This window comes from Leptodactylus fuscus, chromosome 7 (assembly GCF_031893055.1).
Source record: "Leptodactylus fuscus isolate aLepFus1 chromosome 7, aLepFus1.hap2, whole genome shotgun sequence".
Classification (NCBI taxonomy): Eukaryota; Metazoa; Chordata; class Amphibia; order Anura; family Leptodactylidae; genus Leptodactylus; species Leptodactylus fuscus.
Genome location: NC_134271.1, coordinates 17,313,206 through 17,333,170, shown reverse-complemented (window position 1 = coordinate 17,333,170; position 19,965 = coordinate 17,313,206). Strand labels below are relative to the sequence as shown.

The following is a 19,965-nucleotide window of genomic DNA, read 5'->3' as shown; positions in this document are numbered from 1 at the left end:
TACTGTGACGTAACGACTAAGATATAATCTACATGGAAGCTTTAGCCGCCATTTTGTTGGTTTCTGGCTTCTTGAAAGCGTCATAAATGCAGCGCACATAGTCCAACCCTTCCCTGATCACGTGGTGAGCAGGCGTGCGTCGGATTGGCGAATGTTGCAGACCCCCACGTGACCCGGAACACCTAATTCTAAGCTCCGTATCCTGCAGACCAATGGTCTTCCATAACCTGCCTGTGGCTCTCACAGGGGGACATGTGACTCTAGCGATCCAATGAGCGTTCGAGTGTGAGCTGCCGCACGCAGGGGATAGTTTGGACTTCGCGAAGATCCGTAGCTAGTGCTAAAGGAAAGGAAGGGAAGTGGAAGCGGCGAGCGGAGCCGCCTGGGAGCATGGAGCTGCTGCCTGTGTGCGCCTAACCGGAGCGGTATGTGTCTGCATACGTCACCTACCTGCCGTGTACACACCTACAGGGCCACCGTGTATATGTGTATCCATAGTGACCCCTACCTTATATATGCTAATACACAGACCTCTATACACAGTGACAGCACCTTACAGTACCATTACAGTGCAAACTCCTCAGAAGACCCTCTTACCCTAAGTATTGTAATAGCACGGCCTTTACACTTTGCAGACCACTACCTTATAATAAACTGACCCTAATACAGGTCCTTATACTGATTCGTAGTCAGTGTCGTTCATACCTTATATATTCTAATACACTGCCCTCTACACATAGGGACAGCCCCAGGTCCTGATACTGTAGTGTAGTCAGAGTCCCCCATACCTTATATATTCTAATGCACTGGACTCTATACACAGGGACAGCACCAGGTCCTGATACTGCTGTGTGTCCTGAGGCTGTCCTACCTTATATATTCTAATACACTGGCGCTCTATACACAGGGACAGCACCAGGTCCTGATACTGTAGTATGTCCTGAGTCTGTCCTACCTTATATATTCTTATACACTGGGCTCTATACACAGGGACAGCACCAGGTCCTGATACTGTAGTGTAGTCAGTGTCCCCCATACCTTATATATTCTAATACACTGCCCTCTACACACAGGGACAGCACCAGGCCCTGATACTGCTGTGTGTCCTGAGCCTGTCCTACCTTATATATTCTAATACACTGTGTCAATACACAGGGACAGCACCAGGTCCTGATATTGTAGTATGTCCTGAGTCTGTCCTACCTTATGGGACAGCACCAGGTCCTGATACTATAGTATAGTCAGAGTCCTCCATACCTTATATATTGTAATGCACTGGGCTCTATACACAGGGACAGCACCAGGTGCTGATACTGTAGTGTAGTCATAGTCCCCCATACCTTATATATTCTAATACACTGCCCTCTATACACAGGGACAGCACCAGGTCCTGATACTGCTGTGTCCTGAGGCTGTCCTACCTTATATATCCTAATACCCTGCGCTCTATACACAGGGACAGCACCAGGTCCTGATGCTGTAATATGTCCTGCATCCTCTATACCTTATGTGTCCGAGTACACTGGTCTTTACAAACTGGTACAGTTGGATAAGAAATGAATAAGGGCTCCCTAAGGTTAGACAGTGCAGTCACTATCCCGCCAGTACCTAAGATTGATGCTTGTAACATATGTCACAGTTCATAGTCCTTGCACTTGCAGTCTTCCACATGCACATCCATAGACACAGCTTCACCTCAGACATTAGCAGCCGATGGACCTCTGTGTTAATAATACATTGTTTCAGTTCATCACCATTTTCGGATCCTGGTTGCTGTTGGTGAGCAGGATGTTGTTTACTTACGTTCTTTACTAATACAGAGAAGGGATTGTTACAGTCTAGGCAAACACTTGTGAGCTAAACTTACCCTTAGGGTAAGTTCACACAGCTGAATTATGACAAATCTGTCGCAGAAATCCTCCTCGCGTTCGTTTCAGTGGGATGCAGATGCGTTATTTTCCACTAGCAGAAAGACACACGTGTCCTGCCCGATCTTTACAGGGATCCTGCCTGAGCTAATCTTCTGCTGTATTGAATAGAAGGAAATCTTTCTGTAGGTGATGGGAAGATGTCCATGTCAGTTTCTACCTCCAAATCCACTGTGTAAACTTATACCAGGTTCACACTAGCATCACCTCTCTGTTGTTTGGGTCTGTAGGACCTAAATAACGGAGAGGTGAACCACTAAGGTTTTTGCAGTAACGCGTGGACCCCGTTGACAAACACCCAACCTGGGTCCGTTGTGTGTTTGTCAGTTTTGAGGTGGACACTGCGACATAGTCTCCAATGGATGGATGTGAACAGCTTGCAACAATGTATCAGTTTGGAGTTGGAATGTTTAGATTGGATACAATTGTAACCCAGTCTCTGCCTGTAGAATTGTAATGGGTTTTAAATGTCTTTTCTGGCCCCAAATTAATTTTTCATGCTGATGACTTGTCCACAGGATAGGATGTCACCTGGACCCTACCCAGATCAGCTGTTGCGGAAGATGTAGTGGATTCGGAGCGTGTACCAGCTATCCCATCCCTGTCCACTGCATAGCGACACTCCTATTACTTCAATAGGAGCAGTTCTGCACACGCTCACTGCCTGTTAGTAGCCTCCGGCACCCGGATGCTGCTACAACAGCTGATCTGTGCGGGCTTTGGGATTGGACAACCTTTTTAAGCCTCTGGCTATAAGCAGAGATATAGAACATTTCATTACACAGTGATTATACTGGCACTGGTAGGTATTAGGCAGGACTCTCTTACCTGTGGCCCTCCAGCAATTCTATTAGGGCATGCTGGGAGTTGTAGTTTAGTAACAGCTGCTGTCAGGGCCTGCTGGGGGTTGTCACTACTCAGCAGTTGCTTCCTATAGACTTGGATACTGGACTCCTCCTCATCATGTGATTCATTTATTGCATGGCTTTTATGATCAGAGCTGAAACCCAGCCAGGCAATGGGAAGCCGTGATCAGAAATTTCCTTGTGTATAAGTAATGGCCCTGCAGACCGGCTGCTGATGTGCTGTGATGCACTTTATATGGAAGCTGCTGCGTTTATTCACCGCTTTTACGTTGGTCATTTTGGTAAATATCCCAGAAATTGACAGTTCTAAATGTTACATTGTCACGGGTCTGACAAAGGGGAAACTAGATCTAGATCCTTCATTCATGAACAAATTGGATGGAGCTGTGACTCTTTAGTATAGGTCATCAGTATCTGATCGGCGGGGCTCTGACACCCGGGGACCCCCACAAATCATCTATGTGAAGAGGCCGTAGCATTCAACCTCTTTACCAAGGACAGAGCCATATGTTATATAGTGAATATGCTTGGTATCTCAGCTCAGCCTCATTTACTTGAAAGGGACTGAGCTATAGACAGAGCATGTAACTGATGAACATGATCTCTCATGAAGTGGCGCTTACCCAAGTGGCTGATCTGTGGTGGTTCCAGGTATTTGCTCCTCCCCCTTCCAGATCAGATATTGATGACCTATCCTAAAGATCAATATGTAAATTTTGAAATATCCTATTAATCCATGGATAGGAGATTAATGTTAAAGGGTAGACCCCTTTAAGAGTGAATTCACTGCATGCAAATCCCTGCTAAGGCCGTGTTCACCTCTGCGCCCCGGTCTTCGTTTTGCAGGTTTCCGTTTCCTGCCCGAAACTGGACAGGAGATGGAAACCTGCAGTCATTATTCAAACCCATTCAAATGAATGGGTTTGGAAAGTGTCCGGCCGTGAGCGTCTTCTGGTCTCCGCGGCAAAACTGTTTTTCTTTTTAACCGGACACAAAGTCGGACATGCAGGACTTTGTGTCCGGTTAAAAAAAAACAACCTGGTTTCGCCGCGGCGAGCACAAAACACTCACAGGCGTTCACGGCTGGACACTGTCCGCAGAAGACGGAAACCTGAAAATGGAGATTGGGCGCAGATGTGAACCGACCCTGACCTGCATGACAAAAAAATGGGATTGACTGATACGTGTGAATATACCTTAACACTTTTTGGGTGGTAACTCTTGATTGTCACCCAGCTTTCCCAGTGCCATGAGCAGTAAAACATTGCGGTAGTGCAAGTCATGAGGAGGAACCAGATAGATCACTGTGTAATGAGGCAGATTTGTTTTTCAGGAGCTTGGGAAAGCTGGGGGATGAGCTCAGGTCGGTCTGTATTGGCAGCAATATTGTTGGCTTTTTAATTTCTCCAGTTTCCCTGGACTGAAGGAGTTAATCGGTAATAATTCCTGCCCCATCACTCCCATCATCCTGCCGTCTTCGGTGTAATCTCGCCCTGTATTCCCGCTGACGCAGCTCTTACCTCCGCTTCTTACTGTGATGTGACTCATCAGATTATCCACCCCGTCAGTTCTAAGTGTCACCGCTTTTGTCATTGTCACCCTATATCTGCAGCGCCCGTGCCGTCTCCACCATGGCTACGTCATCCGAGGAAGTGTTACTGATTGTCAAGAAGGTGCGTCAGAAGAAACAAGATGGGGCCCTTTACCTGATGGCCGAAAGGATTGCCTGGGCCCCTGAGGGGAAGGACCGGTTCACTGTCAGCCACATGTATGGAGATATTAAGTGTGAGTGTCATATTGTAGTTGTGTCACAAAACTGTGCAAAAAGCGTAAACGTACGCATTTATTATGTTGCGGATATAAAGGGGGTTCCAGGATTTTATAGAAATTTGCCAAAGTAATATAAAAGTTAAGATACAATAAAATGAATATTGATCTATTTCATCCCCTGGCACTCCGGTTGTGCTATACTGATAGTCCCCATCTCTCTCTGCTCGCTTGTCCTGCACTGATGATGTCACGTCCATCCATGTGACCACTGCAGTGATCGCAGTCCTCAGTGCTCATGTGTATGTATGGCACACCGTCACTGCAGGTAAGTAACAAAGAGTGACAGTGATCGAGCAGCATGGGACTGGATAGGTAAGTACAAAGCCTGAGGCTGCACTACTGAGAGCATTTAAAGGGGCTATCCTATAAGCTGATCTAAGTTGAGGGGTCACTGCCGGGAGCACCATGAACAGAAGAATTGGGGGTTCCTTGTCCCTCATATGATTAGAATGGATGTCACATATGTGTGCTGCTATGCCATTCAAAGACTTTGGGACCGGCAGAGATTTAAATGGATTTTCCTGTTTTTTTGTCACCTATCCTCAAGATAGGTAATCAATAACAGATCATCAGGGGTCTGATACCTGGCACCCTGGCTGATTAGCTGTTTGAAGGGGCTGTGGCACTTGAATGAGCACCACAGCTCCAATATACATACTGTGTAATATATATATATATATATATATATATATATATATATATATATATACATATATACACTGTGTAATATATATATATATATATATATATATATATATATATACATCCCCTTTAATGGTGCAGCATCACGCACGCATAACTGTCACTCCCTTTAAACAGGGAACAAGGACCCCCAATCTCATGGTGGTGATGGCTGGGCCCCCCACTACACAGTTCTTATTGCTTATCCAATTTGCGGTTATGGACACAATAGAAGTCTATGGAGAGTGAAGGAAGTAGGGAAAAAATCAGCCTGCGAAGTGCAGAACAAAGCATTTTTCTTTAATAAGATGTATTACACCGTTTCTTATACTCGCCTGCACTATTCACTTCTGCTGTTTTATAATCGGAGGTACACCTTAATAACGATGTACCCACTTTCAGATTTTTACCACGGTTGCTCTGGAAATTTTCCCTGGATCCAAATCGCTGTCCATGCTAATATATATCCTGCCTGGCTTCAGTATTGGCACTTGTGTGTGTATATTTGAGGACATTGATGTAGCTCGTGTCTTAGTCCTGGAATAGAATCAGTAGTGCAGCCTCAGGCTTTGATTCCACTCTACCACCAGCTCTTAAAGCTACAAATTCCCTGAAAAACTTGACACGCTTCACCTTTAAGTATTAACTGACCCTTGTCTGCTCTCTCCAGGTCAGAAAATCAGTCCCGATGGCAAAGCGAAAGTCCAGCTCCAGCTCGTCCTGCACACGGGGGAGACCACAAACTTCCATTTCTCCAACGAAAGCACAGCAATAAAGGAGAGGGACGCCGTGAAAGAGCTGCTGCAGCAGCTGCTCCCCAAATTCAAGAAGAAGGCAAACAAGGAACTGGAGGAAAAAAACAGGTGACGATCCTAAGGCCGGGGCCACTCGTGGGAAGATTTTGCTGCAGTTTTTTGAACCAAGGCCAAGAGTGTCCTTTATATTTGCGTTCCTTTTGAGGCCACTCCCGGCTGTGAGTCAAAAATAGGAAGCAAAAACTGCAATGTGTGACCTGAGTCTAAGATTGGACACTGGCTGCGCGCTTAGAGGGTTACAGCCCTGAATGACCAGGCACAATTTTGAACATGTGATGGCTGAATAGCCGTAACGTTTTTATAATCACTTTTATAAGAGATGAGCGAGTACTGTTCGGATCAGCCGATCCGAACAGCACGCTCGCATAGAAATGAATGGACGTAGCTGGCACGCGGGGGGTTAAGCGGCCGGCCGATGTCAAAGCGGAAGTACCAGGTGCATCCATTCATTTCTATGGAGCGTGCTGCTTGGATCGGCTGATCCGAACAGTACTCGCTTATCTCTAATAATTACGTGTCTGGACATACATGGGCGGTTATACAAGGTTTTTATCAGTATCCTACCGTATTCCACGTCTTCTGACAATGAAGCGGGCTTCAGGCCACAGCTACCCATCAAGGCCGTGTTCACACAGAGAGCGCTCTATGTTTACATGGACGCGGGGACGATAACCAAGCGTCTAAAATAGTTTCCTAGTAAGACTGTTATCTTGTCCAAGGCAGGCCCACATGGCGTCCCTATTCTTCTGGCCATACTATGTCTGAGATAAGCCTGACTCAATCTGATCTTTACTTAGAATTTTCATGTTTTTGGCACAAAATATTCTCATTAACCCCTCACACGCCGTTACTGTTTCACTTCACTGGCTCCTGGAAATCATGGAGATGGATAACAGATGGTATTGTCTTCTGTTCTTGTAGGATGCTGAAGGAGGACCCGGTGTTATTCCAGCTCTACAAGGACCTGGTCGTCAGTCAGGTGATCAGCGCCGAGGAGTTCTGGGCCAATCGGCTGAGCCTCAACTCCCTGGAGAACAGCCTGTCTAATAACAAGCAGGACGTGGGGATCTCCGCTGCCTTCCTGGTGGGTTTGTGGGATGTCCTGTATCCAGAAGGGAAGGGGCTAGCAATAAGATCATTTTCTCATATTTTTTTTTTTTTTTCTTCCTAAGGCTGATGTTCGTCCTCAAACTGACGGATGCAACGGTCTGAGATATAACCTGACCCCGGATATCATCGAGTCCATATTCCGCACATATCCTGCAGGTGGGATTTCATGGTGGACTGTAACATCTTAAAGAACATGTAGTCTCACAGCAGATGGGGAACCTGGCTGGATTCAAACCCAGGACCTAAACGCTACACAGATAATATACTGACTTACGAGCTGGGCCATGGGGGCAGTCCCATTCTTCCCAAGTGCTCCTGGTCTGTGTTCATACATCTTATGACCCCAATGGTTCTTCTGACAATCACAGCCACCAGCTCCATTATTCCTCTGTTTGCCACTCTGCGCCGCTATCTCCTCCGTCCTCTACTTTGTGACTGTAGGGCACATTTAAAATCTCTGTGTCTTAAAGGGCCAGCGCAGGTGTTCAATTATCCTTCTCCAGCCAATCTTTGACCACCTGGTTCCTATGAGGTGTTTCTTTGTATTCTGTTTGTCTTTCCTCATTTCAACCTTGGTTTGTTTTGACGCTGTCTTTGATCCTGACCTAGTTCTACTGATCTTCCATGTCTGACCCAGGCTTATCTCTGACCTGTGAACCTGTCCTGACCTATATTTATCATGATCTCTGGTGCTTTGCACCAGCTCTGACCTTTGACTAGCTGCCACCTCTACTGGGATCATTTAGGTAGCGGCCCAATAGTCTTCCCACAGCATTCAGGGTTTTAAAGGGTACTTAGAAAATGGCCCAAAGCCAAACTGCTAAGGTGGGTCCACAAGCTAGTGCCTGTTACACAAAGCCCTGCCTAGAATCTCTAGCTATACCCTGATTGACAGCGCCAGCCTTTACCATATTATGCCCCTTACTCTTTCGGCCTAGTGCATGAATTGCCTGCTGTGGGCAACAACATCATTGTGCATGCATTGTTGCAAATATAGAGCAATGTGGGTAGTGCTGTGACATCGGGGAAGGCTGGCGCTGTCATTCTGGGCACAGGGGAGTTCTTAAAAGCAACACATAGAGGCCCCACCCTTATGGCAATTGCCATTGCTAATTATCATCAAAAAGGATGCAGTGAATGGTGGTAAATGGTTCTTGTCCCAGACTGCGGCTGAGCTGCAGTACCAAATACGGCCACTACAGCGCTCACCTCCACCGATCACATGTTGATGATCTATCCTAAGTATATAAGTTGTGGAAAACCCCTTAAAGTGCCCTGCCAGACACTAGGAGGCGCTAAAAAAAAAATCACTTGACAAGACTTTGTAGGGCAAAGCCCTAAAATAACCTGGATATAAGTCTGTATGTTTCGGGGCATGTGGCAGGGGGCACTTGTGATGATTTTCCCAGGATGGTCACCTCATTTTCCTTTCTTTTACAGTGAAGCTGAAATACGACGAAAACGTCCCCCACAATATGACGGAAAAGGAGTTCTGGACTCGCTTCTTTCAGTCTCATTACTTCCATAGAGACCGGCTCAACACTGGATCCAAAGACTTGTTTGCTGAGTGCGCCAAGCTTGACGACAAAGGTCATTGTCACTTTATAGATCACCGACCTATTGTGTAGCGCTGCACTCAGGATCTATCCGTGGGGCTCACTATATGGTTCCCCATACTCTGGATCATCACGGACAGCCCCCTACCCTGCTTAGGGCCGTCTGTTGTCCACGGATGCGAAAAATCTCATCCTTTTCTCGCCCAAATATTTATATTTGTCAGTGTCTTTCGGTCTGTGAAAACACTATGACGCATGGATGTAACTTGAATTGGCGCGATACATCCAGGACAGATACAGACAGATGCGTGTCTTATTATGGACCCAGGGTCATTAGGTATTTAAAGGGGTCACAGCGTCCTGACCTCTTCCTAGTTTATCAAGCTCTGTGCTGTATATAGTGTAGTACTGCAGCCACTTGTAGTACTAAACACAACCACCTCAGTATGTGTGGCGCTGTGCTTAGTCATGAAGTGGCCACATTGCTTGCCTGAGTGCTGCAGCACTACACGTTTGGTAGTGGCCATGCCTGGTATTACAGCTCTTGTTCATGTAAATAGGACTTAGCTGCAGTTCCAGACATGACCTCTGTGGTGCTGTAACTGGTTAAACATCTAAGTGGACACGTCTCGCCCCCTTCAGTCCTCTGAGGTGCCAGGAATCGTACCCTGCCAATCTGATATTGATGGATTATTGACTCTCACAGCTCTGGTATCTCTTTTGCTTCCATATAATGAACTTGTCTATTGATCTGTTTCTTAGGTCTGAAATCTTTGGTGTCCCAAGGGGTAAAAAATCCAATGTTAGACTTGATGTCTCTGGAAGACAAGTGTCTCGATGAGGTAAGGCCATAGATAGTGACTATCGCCCCACAAGAATTGACATACATTGTGTAGTGTGTGTGTGTGTGTATATATATATATATATATATATTATAATGTTCCGGTCGCCGTCTTGTCCTGCGTGTGACATGTCTCGGCTTTGTCCCACGTCGGCTTATCTCTTACAGACGCAGGTTCACGCTGACACTGGTGTAGCCTCTGATAGGTCACCGTATTGTCACTTCCTATATAACCGGCATGTAGATCAGGATTTCACCACTAGATGGCAGAAACATCTTAACATTCAGTTAAATCAATTCTATGTTGTTGAACCGTCCAGTTTAGCAATGGCGGCCATGTGTGACATCATCATACAACTTAATGTAACTCCGCCATATTACCTGATAGCAGGGATTGCGACCCACCTTGTCTAATCTTCGCCTGTCAGGAGTCTACAACCCTTGGCACTTCAACTGTTGTGCAGCTACAACTCCCAGCTTTGTATTCTTGCTCTGCCTTGGAATATCAATAGAAGTGAATGGAGCATGGTGGGAGTTAGTGTCACTACAGCTGGAGTGGCAAAGTTTGCTGACCCCTGCCCCATATTCTAGATGGGTCTGTCTGCTGCCATGGGTTACACATTGGCTGGTATGGCCAAATTCAGATTTGGTACTATGATGGGAGTGAGATAAATGGATTCTGGCGATATTGTCCCCACCTGGGCAGTGTACTTGTGTATAACCATGACCTGTCTTCTTATTTCAGGGTTATGGGATTTCGTCTGTGCCATCAACGTCCAATGCAAAATCTGTGAAGGAGAATAGTAACGCTGCCATCATCAAACGATTCAACCACCACAGTGCCATGGTTCTGGCGGCGGGACTCCGAAAAGAGTGAGGGTCATCTCCTACATAGCAATCCATACACCGCACATACAAAGGGACTGTGATATTGTTGACCAGTCCTTAGAACAGACCATTAATATTAGATTTGTAAATGCAACACCCAAGACCCCACAGAGGAGCTGCAGCGCTTGGGTCAGCTTCACTTCCTCTGCGGCCAGTGTATTATGTCCATCGGTCACATGAATAGCACTGAGTTGCAATACCAAGCGCAGCCACTATACAATGTATGGCACTGTGCTTGGTCTTGCGCAGCCCCTTCAGTCACCTGGTCTGTGGGGTTCCTATTTAGATACTTTTCTAAATATTTCTATAATGGATTCATTTCTTAAAGGTTTTTTTTTCAGGACTTCATCAATTAATAAGCCTGGAAAACTCCTTCATTTTCTGATACCGAGCTCCAAATCCCCTGCATTGACATAGCAGTAAATAATAGATTTCTGTCTATCTGCGTACACTTTATTCCGCATACTCCTTATACATTGACCTCAGTAATGACACCGTATTCAGTAAGCGTATCAGCTCCCCCTAGTGGTGGCTGGAGACTGTAGATATTTTCCGATGTAGAAATCGGAACATAATACATAAAGTGTATGTTTTGTTTTATTTGCAGAATATGATAGTAGTAGCGCGATCCTTGTATGTAGCGCCACACACTGGTATTGGACATCAGTGCAGGTCTAAACTGACTTCTTTTTTTTTTTTATGTACCTTTTCCAGAGAAGCACAAAATGACCAATACAGCGAGACAAGTAGCACAGACGGCAACTCCCGTGACTCCGATTTCTTCCAGCCCCCTGTAAAAAAGGTAATACATAAGGGTCGCACCTCAGCTGTCTGCTGTAAGGGGAGGGGGCAGCTCTCACAAGGGTTGGAGTATAACTAGATGGGGTGCAAAGGATGTGGTTGCACCTTGGACCTGGAGCCTTAGGGTGTCTATTGCCAATATGAGGAGACCGGTACTATAAACAGCACAGATTTAGCATTGCCTCGTGTTAAGCCTCTGGTCACATGGACTGTTTTTTGCAGGTGAAGTTGCAGGAGGCCATAGACTATGAAGACTTAGAAGAACGCAACGGCATCAAACCAATAGCACTAAACCTCAAGAAATCAGATAGGTAAGTTATGAAATCATGGCCGACATACAGTATGACTAGAACAACATGGCTGCTCTCTTCTCATCCTGTCCCCACTGGTTGTATGTGGTATTGCAACTCAGACACATTCACAGTCTGCAGTATCAGACATAACCTATGGACGGGGGTGGTGCTGTTTCTCAAAATAAGCAGCCATGTTTTTCTAAGCCTTTAGTTCTGTGTTGGGTCGCCATGTTTACTAACTTATTCTCCGTATTTCTCCAGGTATTACCATGGTCCAACCCCGGTCCAGTCCCAGCAATATACAACCAGTCAGGATATTATTAACTCTTTCAATAGTATTAAACACCAGATGGAAAACTATGTACCAAGACTAACTCAGGTGGGTGCGGGCCATGGATCAGGGCGTGTGACTGCTGTACATGAAGGGAAGGGTTAAAGGGGTTTCTTGGGACTTAGGATAGGTCATCAATATATGATTGGAGGGGTCCGACCCCCCAGACCCCCAAAGGAGAGCTGGGTGAAAAGACCGCCGAGTTTGGGTGAATTCACTGAATTTCAAGCACAGTGCCGTACATTGTATAGTGGTTGTACTTGGTATTGCATGGGACAGAGCTGGTGCTGTACCATGTGACTGATGAATGGGATGACTCTTGGTGATTACCCCCTTTAAGGATAGATCATCCTGGAAAACTCCTTTTAAAGTTTTGACAATTAAAGGGACACGCCAGCCCAACCCTTGAGAAAATTGTGGATCATGACACGGCATGTAAAGGGCATCAGAGAGAATCCGAGTCATGCTGCACCTCCTCAGGCCCTGCATCAGGCATAACAAATAATCAGTTTGCCTGTAGTGGACCCATCAATGGTGCATTCTGGGAGTAGGAGTGCTGCAGCAGTCTGGTGTTGTGGTGGGGGCGCTATATGCTGGATATATACAGACAGGACATAGCCATTCATTGCTTCTATATGCTCTCCTATAGGTTCTTTCCAGCAGTGCTGCTAGTAGTACAATTTCTGCTTTGTCCCCTGGAGGCGCATTGATGCAAGGAGGGACCCAGCAAGCCATAAACCGTAAGTGCGGTATTAAGTCCTGATCAGATATTCAGGTGTGAACAGACTCCTAGTCTCTGGATAGCTGATCCGTTGCAGTTGTGGGACAATCCCTTTAAATCCTGGAAATGGAGGGTCGGTAAATTTATATGCAGTATTTTGGCTACTGCACGCCCCATAGTGCTTGTATTCATAGCCCCCGTAGTTGTAGGCACTGCACATGCTCAATAGGATGTCTGTCCCTTGTAGAGATGGTGCCAAATGACGTCCAGTCTGAGCTGAAGCACTTGTACGTGGCGGTGGGCGAGCTGCTGCGTCACTTCTGGTCCTGTTTCCCTGTTAATTCTCCCTTCTTAGAGGAAAAGGTAAGTGTCCCTGTGTACTGGTCTATACTACATGCATGCTACTGTCTGGTAACCCCTTCCTGCCCTGCACTATACACTTAATTCAATGGCTGATATTAGTTAGAGGCACTCTAGGGGATAGGCCATAAATATGATTGCTGGGGGGTTGACATGCGGCCCCCATTTCCTTACTTTACAACGTACAGAGCCAGAAGCAGTATGAAAGGTCCAGGCACCGAAACAACTACTTCTGGCCCTGTGTTGTATAACATACGGTGCTGCAAGCAGTCCCGTAAAGCTGATCAGTATGGGACCCACCTGTTCACCCCCACCATCATCTATTTAACAATAAACCCTAAATTCCAGATTCCTGACATGATTAAAGGGGACTTGTAGATTGTTCGGCTGAGTGCTGCGGACTCTTCACTTGATTCCCAGCACAGAACCGTACATATCCTAGTGGCTGTACTTGGTATTGCAGCTCATTCACTTGGGGAATCCCAATTAGTAAAAGCCGCCGCCCCCTGTGTCCCTGTTACTGGGATCTCAGATCCAGAATTCCGTATTCTAAGTAGTTGCAGAGGTTTCAGCAGCCTTACGTGATCCTCGCAGTCTCTGTTTGTGACAGTCTGGTTTATTTTACAGCTTATTAAAATGAGAAGTAACTTGGAAAGATTCCAGGTAACAAAACTGTGTCCATTCCAGGAGAAGGTGAAGAAGCTCTACCTTAGCACAAATGTAAGTCCTGTCTGGGGGCAGAAACTGCTATAAAGCCACAATGTTCTCTCGTATCCATTGCTTAGTGTAATTCTAGTTAAGAGTGCGGGGAAGTCTCCAGATGAGAGAAATTGCAGAATAAAAATATATTTAGTAGTCACCGTTCTAGTGGAGCAAACTCCATGCAGACTCCCAACAAGAAGGGAACTCTGGGAGACGTCAGCTGTGAAGCCTACAGAATAGTGAGTGCAGCTCTGGAGTATAATACAGGATGTAACTCAGGATCAGTACAGGATAAGTAATGTAATGTATGTACACAGTGACTGTACCAGCAGAATAGTGAGCGCAGCTCTGGAGTATAATACAGGATAAGTAATGTAATGTATGTACACAGTGACTGTACCAGCAGAATAGTGAGCGCAGCTCTGGAGTATAATACAGGATGTAACTCAGGATCAGTACAGGATAAGTAATGTAATGTATGTACACAGTGACTGTACCAGCAGAATAGTGAGTGCAGCTCTGGAGTATAATACAGGATGTAACTCAGGATCAGTACAGGATAAGTAATGTAATGTATGTACACAGTGACTGTACCAGCAGAATAGTGAGCGCAGCTCTGGAGTATAATACAGGATAAGTAATGTAATGTATGTACACAGTGACTGTACCAGCAGAATAGTGAGCGCAGCTCTGGAGTATAATACAGGATAAGTAATGTAATGTATGTACACAGTGACTGTACCAGCAGAATAGTGAGCGCAGCTCTGGAGTATAATACAGGATGTAACTCAGGATCAGTACAGGATAAGTAATGTAATGTATGTACACAGTGACTGTACCAGCAGAATAGTGAGTGCAGCTCTGGAGTATAATACAGGATGTAACTCAGGATCAGTACAGGATAAGTAATGTAATGTATGTACACAGTGACTGTACCAGCAGAATAGTGAGTGCAGCTCTGGAGTATAATACAGGATGTAACTCAGGATCAGTACAGGATAAGTAATGTAATGTATGTACACAGTGACTGTACCAGCAGAATAGTGAGCGCAGCTCTGGAGTATAATACAGGATAAGTAATGTAATGTATGTACACAGTGACTGTACCAGCAGAATAGTGAGCGCAGCTCTGGAGTATAATACAGGATGTAACTCAGGATCAGTACAGGATAAGTAATGTAATGTATGCGCACAGTGACTGTACCAGCAGAATAGTGAGTGCAGCTCTGGAGTATAATACAGGATGTAACTCAGGATCAGTACAGGATAAGTAATGTAATGTATGTACACAGTGACTGTACCAGCAGAATAGTGAGTGCAGCTCTGGAGTATAATACAGGATGTAACTCAGGATCAGTACAGGATAAGTAATGTATGTACACAGTGACTGCACCAGCAGAATAGTGAGCGCAGCTCTGGAGTATAATACAGGAATACAATAATACAGAATATAATCTTTTTCTGCAGCTCACAAGTCACTTAGAAGAAATGCTCCAGACGGCGTACAACAAATTTCAGATGTGGCAATCTCGTCGGATGTTGAAGAAGACGTGAGGTTTTCTCTCCAGGACTTTAAAACAAAGTTTAAACAAAAAATACCCCACACAACTCGCAAATTGCGATGGGCAAACCCATATAGAAAAAAAAATACAAAAACATGACACCTGGCGGAGGTGCGAGGGGCACGGCGTGTGCTGCGGTGCTCAGAAGCCTCACGCGGTCCTTGGCGCTGATCTGAAGCAGCAGGAGAAACGACAGAAAAAAAAGCAGAATCTTAAAGGAACCAAAACTTATCTCCACAAATGGCCAAAAAAAATACAAAAGGGGAGAGGATGTCACATGATCCTGTTGTGTGCGGTCACTCCGGATGACGCGCTCCGGATCCTCTCCAGAAGACGCTGCTGTAGAAATCTGGAAAAGTGACTTTTTTTCTTCTTCCTGAAGATTCTATTCACAGATCGATACAATTCTGGCTACTTTGTTTTTCCCATTTCTCGCTCCGCGGCGCAGGGTGTAGGATCCGTTTCTTGGTCGTACATAGTTTTTAGTTCACAGTTGTACCTGGTAGTAGTTTTAGTGAATTTTTTTTTTTTTTTGAAATTTATTTAAAAAAAAAAAAAACTTTACCAAACTGATTTCACCCCCCTCCGTATTTCGGACTCCCCTAGACAGGAGGTTTACTTGCCCTGCCGGGTTGCGGTCTGGTGTTATAAATTGCGCGTTTTATATATGCAAATTCTTACAGACGCTGTTCTTATTGGTCAGAATGGTCGAGAGGACAAAAATAATTAAAAAAAAAAAAAAAAAAAATTTCAAGAATTTTTTTCCACTCAATTTTCGGGAGGTTGGGGAGGCTCCGCCCTCTCTAGTGACTGTTACGGTGCAGTCGGCGACTTGATAATCATTGGCCACTGAGGAACGTGACCGCGGGATCGGAAAGTCCGTGTTGAACGCCAAGCCTGTGCCATAATAACTTCATGTCCTGTTGGAATTCGCGCATCCTCGGACGTCGCGGTACCGGAGAGGTTTTCTAAGTCGTTCTCTTCTCTCTGGCGACTCCTTTATCTATGCAGATGGGACGATGACGTGGGAGGTCAAACTTATTATTTTATTTTGCTTCGCGCAAGTTGTCTTCAGATTTCGGCATGTTGTTTCCGCCCCCCACCCCAGATATTTGACCTACATGATTATTACACCTTTTTTTTTTTTTTTTTTTTAATTGTGGGTGTGGATGAAACGGATGTTGTGTCACTGGACTGATTTGAGCCAGGATCTGTCACTTGAAGTGTTGCAAATGGATTCCTTGTTGTGCAGCCGAATTTACACAGATCTCCGACATTAATTTTTCTTTTTTTTTTTTTTTTTCTTTTTATAAATATATAAAATAAAAAAAAAATCCTAATTTCCTTGGTGTAATTGTCTGTTTTAAAGGGTGACAATACAAACATCTCAGCTCTGGAGTATAATACAGGATGTAACTCAGGATAAGTAATGTAATGTATGCGCACAGTGACTGTACCAGCAGAATAGTGAGTGCAGCTCTGGAGTATAATACAGGATGTAACTCAGGATCAGTACAGGATAAGTAATGTAATGTATGTACGCAGTGACTGTACCAGCAGAATAGTGAGTGCAGCTCTGGAGTATAATACAGGATAAGTAATGTAATGTATGTACGCAGTGACTGTACCAGCAGAATAGTGAGCGCAGCTCTGGAGTATAATATAGGATGTAACTCAGGATCAGTACAGGATAAGTAATGTATGTACACAGTGACTGTACCAGCAGAATAGTGAGCGCAGCTCTGGAGTATAATACAGGATGTAACTCAGGATCAGTACAAGATAAGTAATGTCATGTATATACACAGTGACTGCACCAGCAGAATAGTGAGCGCAGCTCTGGAGTATAATACAGGATAAGTAATGTAATGTATGTACACAGTGACTGCACCAGCAGAATAGTGAGCACAGCTCTGGAGTATAATACAGGATGTAACTCAGGATCAGTACAGGATAGTTAATGTAATGTATGTACACAGTGACTGCACCAGCAGAATAGTGAGCACAGCTCTGGAGTATAATACAGGATGTAACTCAGGATCAGTACAGGATAGTTAATGTAATGTATGTACACAGTGACTGTACCAGCAGAATAGTGAGCACAGCTCTGGAGTATAATACAGGATATAACTCAGGATCAGTACAGGATAAGTAATGTAATGTATGTACACAGTGACTGTACCAGCAGAATAGTGAGCGCAGCTCTGGAGTATAATACAGGATGTAACTCAGGATCAGTACAGGATAAGTAATGTATGTACACAGTGACTGCACCAGCAGAATAGTGAGCGCAGCTCTGGAGTATAATACAGGAGGTAACTCAGGATCAGTACAGGATAGTTAATGTAATGTATGTACACAGTGACTGTACCAGCAGAATAGTGAGCGCAGCTCTGGAGTATAATACAGGATATAACTCAGGATCAGTACAGGATAAGTAATGTATGTACACAGTGACTGTACCAGCAGAATAGTGAGCGCAGCTCTGGAGTATAATACAGGATGTAACTCAGGATCAGTACAGGATAAGTAATGTATGTACACAGTGACTGTACCAGCAGAATAGTGAGCGCAGCTCTGGAGTATAATACAGGATGTAACTCAGGATCAGTACAGGATAAGTAATGTAATGTATGTACACAGTGACTGCACCAGCAGAATAGTGAGCGCAGCTCTGGAGTATAATACAGGATGTAACTCAGGATCAGTACAGGATAGTTAATGTGATGTATGTACACAGTGACTGTACCAGCAGAATAGTGAGCGCAGCTCTGGAGTATAATACAGGAGGTAACTCAGGATCAGTACAGGATAGTTAATGTAATGTATGTACACAGTGACTGCACCAGCAGAATAGTGAGCGCAGCTCTGGAGTATAATACAGGATGTAACTCAGGATCAGTACAGGATAAGTAATGTAATGTATGTACACAGTGACTGCACCAGCAGAATAGTGAGTGCAGCTCTGGAGCATTTATATATACACAATGCATAGGACACTTACACTATCTATTAGAGTCAGTGCGGCACTGCCAGTTCTCTGAACACCTCCCTATATTTGGCATGGTGACAGCGCCCTCTAGAAACATTCATAGTAATTGATATAAACTATTTAATAATTTATCACATGTAATAAAATAAATCCCACAATGTCTCTTCACATTTTTTTGACATCTCCTACTGACCTTGTCCTGTTCACACAACTGAGGGTTTGTTACAGTGTATTTTAAGTATGAGCCTGGAAAACAGAGTTTAATACTAAACGTTGTATTTGCCAGTCTGGATAAAATATAAAGAATCTTTCCAATCACTACAAAACACTGGATGACTGCACTGTACCTTCTGGCCACTAGAGGCCACCACATATGTTTTCTACATGAAGTGACAGATGTGTGTCCTGGTCTGACCTGCGGGTTTATGGACCTGAGCACAGATCTGGGGTGCTGGGTCAGAAACTTCATTCATAATGCAGACGGTCATCTGTAGCCTGTCTGCGACATTGGTGTTAATAGTAAATTCACACTAAGCCGATAGTAAATCTGCATCGGGTAAGTGTAAATTCACACATGGCAGTTTTTGTTGCAGTAAATATGTGACTGTTCCATTCATCTGAATGAGGCTTATAGACATCCGTATGCTTACCGCCAAACCAACCCCATACGGAGAGATCTGCGATAAATCTGTCGCGTGTGAATTCACCCATAAGGCTGGAAGTCAACTGGTAAGTCAATGGCAGTGTGAGCCACAGGCAATCAAATCCCTGCCCACATGGGGGCGCTAATGATTGAGTGATTATTGGTGGTTACAAGTGGCTGTCTCTATGTGGACACGCACCCTTAAAGGGGATTTCGGTACCAAAATTTAATTTTTATACTGATGACCCGGCCATTGGATAGATCATCAGTATGTGATCTGTGGGGATCCAACACCCGGCTCCTGCACAGATCAGCTATACCGGCAGCCTCTGGGTGCTGGAAGATGTTACTTTATTAGGAGTGTACAACATTGGTCTTACACAAATAATATGAGCTGTGCTGCAGTTTCCTGGAATCACCACTAGGCGGTGGATGGGGCTGCTGAGCCTGTCCTCAGCTGATCTGTGTGGGGTCTGGGTGTCAGACCCTGATAGATCACATACTGATGACCCTATTGATGGATAGCCTTCACACGGAGTATACGCTCCGCTCATTCTGAATGCATAAATCGTCCAGAATGAGCGCGTAAAAACCAGCTCCCATTTTTTGAAAATCACAGCACGGAAACGCCGGTGTTTTCTCTATAGATATAATGGAAGCAGAAAGTCCGCAGAGAAATTGTGAAACGTGAAAAATGTGTGTGAGGACGTGAAAAACCGTGGTGCATTTCCAGCGAAGTTTTTCTCCGCAGTGCTTTTTCGTTGCGCTTCGCTACCCGCTGTCTTAGCCTCAGACATACTTGTCATCTCTCCTGGAAGCTCCGGCAAAGTTGCCACATGGGACCATGGGCTTAAAGGGGTTGTCAGGTATTACAAAAAGGGAATCCAAAGACATAAAAAATTCCAGCTTTCAACCGTGGTCCTTGTAAAACGTAGCGTTTATTCCAGTATTAAAAAACACACATGTTCACAAGCCATATCGTCTCCTAGGTGTATCCATTCCTTACATAGACTCGCTGACGCGTTTCGAAGACATATAGTCTTCT

The 19,965-nt window shown here is 44.9% G+C and overlaps 1 protein-coding gene across 1 annotated transcript; it reads left to right on the top strand.

Annotated features, from left to right (window-relative positions):
• The first annotated feature begins 309 nt into the window (after window positions 1–309).
• GTF2H1 (general transcription factor IIH subunit 1) lies at window positions 310–16,553 on the top strand. The gene is made up of 15 exons (XM_075281199.1): window positions 310–425; window positions 4,407–4,579; window positions 5,976–6,168; window positions 7,042–7,204; window positions 7,293–7,386; window positions 8,671–8,820; window positions 9,549–9,628; window positions 10,373–10,500; window positions 11,230–11,317; window positions 11,539–11,627; window positions 11,871–11,988; window positions 12,590–12,680; window positions 12,909–13,024; window positions 13,649–13,741; window positions 15,191–16,553. The coding sequence occupies exons 2-15, from the start codon at window positions 4,426–4,428 to the stop codon at window positions 15,275–15,277; spliced, it is 1,644 nt and encodes a 547-aa protein (XP_075137300.1). The 5' UTR covers window positions 310–425; window positions 4,407–4,425; the 3' UTR covers window positions 15,278–16,553.
• The last annotated feature ends 3,412 nt before the right edge of the window (window positions 16,554–19,965 follow it).